The 6,801-nt window shown below is 39.9% G+C and overlaps 1 protein-coding gene across 3 annotated transcripts in view; it reads left to right on the plus strand.

Moving 5' to 3' along the window:
* The first annotated feature begins 5,987 nt into the window (after nucleotides 1-5,987).
* dtnbp1b (dystrobrevin binding protein 1b) overlaps nucleotides 5,988-6,801 on the plus strand; it is a 25,547-nt gene continuing 24,733 nt past the window's right edge. Inside the window, exon 1 of one of the 3 annotated variants that reach the window (XM_008331701.3) lies at nucleotides 5,988-6,430. In XM_008331701.3, the coding sequence (XP_008329923.1) occupies nucleotides 6,385-6,430 (46 nt within the window). In that variant the 5' untranslated portion in view covers nucleotides 5,988-6,384. The remainder of the gene's footprint in view (nucleotides 6,431-6,801) is intronic. The other 2 variants (XR_003052628.1, XM_008331699.3) reach the window with 2 other exon arrangements.

Raw genomic sequence — 6,801 nt, forward strand, 5'->3', positions numbered from 1 at the left:
GCAGACGTAGACATGTTATCAGGAAGTACGGCAAGACGCTGCAGTAACGTCAACAAAAACAATCTAGAGGCGGGAAAAAAGATAAGTAGGGCGGCGGCCACGACAAATGGTATGTTGTGTATGAACTTTTTAAATTTTGTATAAACTGGCAATAGACTTGCTGTGTGTTCCCGCGCGCAATTTAATGTAACGTTAAAGTATGACTATCCGAACAGAAGACCTAACGTAATGTCACCAAAGTCTGGGAACGTTAACATTATGACACTGTTTTTATTAATATCTGTAACGTGAAGGTTAGCATGATATTACCAGGTGATGACATTATACAGTATTTGACTCTCTTTTGTAATGGCGGTTAGCTGCTTTATTTTGGTAATTTTTTTTATAAACAATTCATTTTTAGCAATTATATGTGCTGTAATTATAAATTACAATATATTATTACAACATTTTTTGTGCTGTTATTGGTTTAAAGGGAGTTTTGGAGCTGGACCTATTTTAGTGCCTCTACGGTTTCTTGTTATTTAAACAAAAACACAAAAAAATTACAGTTCAAGTGATGTTCTGGACCTATTCGAGATGTTACAACTACAGTTTTTAACCAGAAGATGGCGACGTTTCACAATTTATTCCCATTACCTAAATACTTTATTTATGGAATGGTTAATTCACTAATTAAAAAATATATTGACAAAATGTGGCCCCGGTGGTTCTTCAACTCCGATTTGGCTTTATCTTCAATCTGTTAACTACAGGAAAAGTTGATGATGACATAAAATTTGATTTTGACCTTCAAATAAATTGCCGAACACAAGCAAGTAACTACTGTCCGTATATCTCCATTATGTATTTTAAAGTCCACAAAGAATTGCTACTGTTATTTAGTTGAATAGTGATGTTGACATTAAAAGCAAAGTATGTCTGGAAAACTGTTCAAAAGATGAAGATGAAGTGACTTTAGATTTGACTTTAGGTAGGAGTGTTTAGACGATATTTGTCATCATGAATGTATGAGGGAGTAATACAGTTGTTTACCTTTAGGAAAGTTAATTTCCTGTCATGTTACACAGTGCTGATGTTACATTGCTTCAATTAAAATATCACTTTTAAATTAAATTAGCCATAGTTACACAGTGGATCATATTAAACTCAATGGTGTGTGCCTGCCTACCTAACATGGGACTTATATACAGGTTCCCTAGTTATACAGATACTTATATAAGAATATATGTACATGCATATATGTATATATATATGTATGTACGTATGTTCATTTGTGTGTATGTATGTACATGTATATTTTCAATTCCTCTAAAAGAAGTTTTGAATCTTTTGCAGCTTCGGAGGTAATTCTTTTCTAATATGACTTTCTGAAATGACCACCGTGTTTTTTGTACAGTTTTATCTGAAACATTTGCATCCAGTCTAGAACAGACCTGGTAAAGTTTCTACCCACACTGTCTAAAGGCTGCTTGTTTCTCTGATTTTCTCTTTGTACCAGTCTTCATTTATGAAAATGACTTCTAAAATTGCATTTCCCACCCCTGCAGGCTCCTTTGTGCTGGTAATGACGGAGGCTGGTGATTAACAGTCATACTGCATCCTTGATGAATCCTGAGTGTGTGTCCTCAACGTGGCCACTGCAGGAACAGATGGTCCCACAGGGAGTGATCCAGACGTGGTCCTGTGCCTGTGACTCCTTGGTGTGTGTGTGAGTCTTTTTCATTTTGAACTTGAGTTCACATTGTGCATTGTTTTTTCACACTGGTCACTGCTGCAGGCAAATGCTCTACTGTTATTATGTAACAGGAAAAACATGGTGCGTTTGCAATGTTAGGATTTGTTTTGCATGCATCTACACTGCATTATACTAAAGCATATATTATTTGTGGCCATTTCATGAGGTTGTGGAGCATCTGCTTACCTAATCCTAGTAGACAGTCACATCATCAGATGCTTTTCTTCATTTAAGGGTCTTTTCTGGTTGCGTGATAAAAGAGTTTCTTAGTTTTGACAAGTAAGCGGCTGATGCTTTTTGCCTCCAGTCTGCATGCATTATTTAGCTTTCTTCATTGATATTGGATTTCATTTTCCTCAAAGGTTTGCTTTTCGCTTGCATGCAAACTTATGCTGCTGAAAATAATTTTGTTTGCACTCAGACACACAGTTGTCTGCACAAATGTCCTTGATGTCAGTTACAGAGCTTCTGTTCACAGATGGGCTTCTGTGAGCTCTGTGAGAAAAAGCTGCAGAATTTCTGTGTCAATTTTTATGTAAGATTCATACAGACCAGAGGAGACTTGTCTATCAGATAAATAACTGTAATACTGTTGATACAGTGAACATTTTTATTGACAGCCTTGGAAGAATTCCCAAACTGTTAGTTAGTCCCTCTCTCATAACATGTATCCTGCAGCAGTTAATTTTCTTATATTGACTTGTTTATACCTTTTTATACCTTTCGTCCATTTTTACAAACTTTTAAGCTGAAATATTTATTTTTAAATGTCTCTGCTGCAGTCTGATGAAGGCCGGCTCACATTGTGGATGCAGGTTGTTGCCAGGCAACGCTGCACCATAGTCTTCCTTCTTTATTTCCCAGTTGTTGTTTATTTTCCCAGTTAGAACACACGTTGTTCGACATTACTACAACCCAAGAGCAGTGTTAGAGCTGCTTCACAGGAGATGCACACGTAAATAAATAAAGGTTTGCAGGAGGGAGAAGCCTGGAAGTTTGGCAGGTACTGCAGAGAGCATTGCCAAAACAAAAACACACAACTGAAACAAAAGAGTTTCAATATAATCCTGCTGGAGTTTAAGGTGGAGTAGGCACATAACTCAGTGTAATACAGTCAGTATGCACAAAGTTAAGAACAGATATGTTCATGTGTGTTGATGGTATCCTCTGCTGTTTTCTATCTTTTACAGTACGTCTTTCCAAGTTTTTATAAAGTTCCTATAAATGTTTACCAGTGGAAAAATAAAGACAGTAGAGGGCACTGAGGAGTCGCAATTGTCAACAGATTCCTTTAAAATAACAATATAGGAAAAAGGGAAACAAAAAATGGGGCAGTTTTAGGATCAGCCTATGTAAGAAATATTTACTATTATAAAATAAATCACTAAATATTTTAAATGTCTTTTGGTTGTAAAATATTAGAAAAGAATCATTTTGGAGGGTTTGAAATGTCTAGGGTAATTGTCTTGGTAAATATGTTAGATAAATAATATCTTTGTTGTGTCTCTTTTGTCTATTTATGTATTTATTGCCAGCTCAGGTCCTCTGGTGTGTGTGTGTGTGTGTGTGAGTTGATGCTCATCTGTGAATTTTAAATAACAGAGTGATGCGCAGACAATCATTCAAGGAGGATGAATATTTAATTGCTTTTCTATTTACTAGGGTTGGCATCTCTGTCTCCCCCTTTCACCGCCCACTCCCCCACCCCTCCTCGTGCCTGGATTAGGGCATGAATTCCAGCCAGTTTGTACATGACTTGTTTGCAGACTGCTAGAAAATCTAATTTACTCCCAGACACTGCCACTTCGGGGGACAGTGGGCAATAATGGGCCGGCTGTTGTATTCATACTCTGAGACAAATAAGGTCCAACGTGAACGCTGAAGAGGAGGGAACTCCTTTTTTTTGGTAGAAAGGAATGAAGTGATGGAACTCTTCATTCACTCTGGGTGGATGCTAACAAACTAAGGAAAGACCTCGAGTGGTGTTTTGTAGCATTTTATACCAGAACAGATGAATCTGAAAAATCTGAACAGGAGAAAGAGGACAGGTCATGGAATAGTGTTATGTGCTGTGCTGTAGCAGAAAACAATCTGTAATTGTGTTTGTCAACACAGCATAACTGTATGTACTTCCAATTCTGAAAAATTGTGAATTATCAGCTTCCTGCAATAATCAGTTTGAAAAACGATACTTTCAGACTTTTCAGATACTTTTTTTGTTGCATTTTGATGTGGATTTACATTTTTAGTTTGAAAGAAGCTGTAATGGAGCTTTTGAGAATACAAACAACATAAACCATTTGAAGTTTTATGCCTGGTGCTAAAACACAGTGTGATGTAGAAACACTGAGACAATCTGTGGTGTTAAGCAGCGCTGTTTGATTTCCCAGTTGGGGAGGTTGTTGTCATTGGAGAGACTTGTGTTTTTTTATTTCTCATTAGAACATTGTCCTTAGTCTTTCCTCCTCTTTGACCTGGCTGACACCTGACAGTAGACAGTAGACCTGAACATCATCTTTTTACTGTCACACTTAGACCACACGGCAGACAATTTTGAAACTTTACTCTCCGGGGAAATTAGCTTATCTCTGCAGATAATGGAGAGACACCATTTCAAACTATTCCAATAAAGAGATACTCTGTATCTCTGCTGCTTGGCTGCTTTTACGTGTTCTTCTCTTCAGGTTTCTTTGAAATGTCCCACTACTTACATTGATTCTTGATCACAGTAGTGAACCTAAAAAGCTCAGAACCAGATTTCAGGTACGACGTCCTGCAGTGATACCAAGTTAACACTGCACAGCCTGTACTTTAAATATCAACCAAATTCAAAAAACGAAATACCATATTGTTTAAGGTCAGAAGCAGCAATCCACAAATAAAAAGCTGAAACAAAGGTAAAGACTGTAGCCGTGGTATTGATTACCCAATTATTTTGCGCAGGCTCTCGCTGTAAACAGAGATTTCCAATTAGGTGATTTATCATCTTGTATTGATGTCATGTTGAGACCAAGAACCCAGCGTCCAGCTGCTGCACTTCTGACCTCTCCCACAGCTGACTCTGAGCCACAGTTATAATCACCCATTGCTAATTAAGGAGCTCCTGGTATTTGTGTTGGACTGTGACTCACGCAGCTGTATTTAAATGCTATTTATTGTGGCCACTTGGGTCTGTGCTTTATTCAAAGCACTTATGGAGAGGGCAACTGGACTGACACCTTTTCATCCAGGCTAATTGTTTCTGTTCTAAACAAATTCTGCTTTTCACCACATCATTTTATTCCCCCCCTTCAGAGCTTATTATACTGGTCCAAATTTCTTTACTTTACTTTAACTTGAAAACCAAAGCAAATGGCTAAGGATTTATTAGTGTATTATTGGAACCAATTCCATCAGACCATTGACATGGACTGTGACTGGGCTAAAAGGTATCAGTGGCTAAATTTTGCATATGTAACATGTAGTAAGCAGAGTGCAAAGCGGGCACCATCTTTTCTCTGATGTTATTGATCCATTGTACATTACACATGCTGCTATTTATAGAATAGAAACAAGCATCTGACCATTGTTAGCAGTAGTAAAGAACACCTTACAGTAGTGAACAGGGAGAAGCCTGCTCCAAGGCTAACTGTGGTTGTGATTTGACTGCATCAGGGTGCATTCTTAAAGCAGCGCTGAGCAGAGCAGCTGAGAGTGACATTGAGTGAGGCAAGGACAAGGGTGAACAGCTCTGTGGGACAGTGGAGGGTTAGCAGAGCTCACGTGCTCATGTACGGTAGAAGTGGACCTCCCAGGGGAGCACGGTGACGGGGGATTTAACAAAGGACGTTAGAGATGAAGGTGAAACTATAAAGGTTTTCACAGCTTCATGCTAATGAGGGGGATTATGTAGTATTATGCCCCTCTGTTCCCCACACACATCATCACCCAACCCTGTCACCTCCAACCTGAGGCCGTAGAGTCAGTCTCATAGGTGGGTGCTGCTTGTTTCACATCAGATTCAGTTTGTAATCCTCAGAAATATAAATGTAACCACTATTTAGTGGGTTATTGTCTTGATGTGACATGTGACATCGGTCCTGGTTGTTCAGACAGCAAAGAAGGTGAATGAACCTGGAAGTTAGTCAGACTAACTAACTGTCACACTAACTCCTTTCCTTCTTACGAACACACCCTCGTTCCCACCCCCTCGTCATCACCCTTTCTTCTCTTCTCCAGCTCCCCTCCGCCCTTCCTCGGCAGCAGCTAGTGGTATGCTCCACTCATCTTCGCCTCCCCTCCTGCTAAGTCTTCAGCAGTCCTCTCACCCGAGCAAGACCGCTGGGTTCGTCAGTGCCTGCACGTGTGCGTTAATTGGGTGCGGAGTTCATTGCAACGTTTTAGTATCCGTGTGTGAGTGTGTATGTTTACAACCTTTAGAGTTGGTCTGCGTTAGAGAGAGTCTGTGGATGTGAGCATCTCTGGAGCATCGTTTGTATGAGAGGACATGTGTGCAGAGTGAGAGGCAGTGGGAGGATGCAGGGTGGGCAGGTGGTGTTGTGATCGCCGGAGTTTTTGGTGTCAAGTCTTTGTGCAGTCCTCCTCCCCATTTTTGTCTCTCGTCTGTCAGTACATTGTAAGGGCATCACACACAGCCTCCTGCTGGGATGTCCACCTCACCTGGTACCAAAGACGGAAACCAAAGGCACTCCCGTAAGTGACTGTGTTTGTTAGTCGTTTCCTGTGATTTATATTAACGATCGCTGTGTTTCAGAGACCACTGCGAATTTAACAAATGAGTCGGGATAGATACAGATATTATTAACACAAAGATGAACGGTAGTGGGTCTGTGTGTGTTTTCGTTGTGTTTGGCTGCAGAACAGGACGCAACGAAAGTAAAGATGCGGTGGAAACTGGTTGTACAACACAGGCCAGTTTGTGTAACTTCTCAACGTGCATTTCTTGTGGTGATAAACGCTTAGATGTTGGAACGAGCAAAACCGGCAGAGTTGTGTGTATCGCTGATGTACTGTACATCACGAAGTATTCGCAAGTATGCATGTTGTGTACTATTCCCTGTAGG

The sequence above is a fragment of the Cynoglossus semilaevis genome, chromosome 18 (genome assembly GCF_000523025.1).
Source record: "Cynoglossus semilaevis isolate Cse_v1.0 chromosome 18, Cse_v1.0, whole genome shotgun sequence".
NCBI classification, from domain to species: Eukaryota; Metazoa; Chordata; class Actinopteri; order Pleuronectiformes; family Cynoglossidae; genus Cynoglossus; species Cynoglossus semilaevis.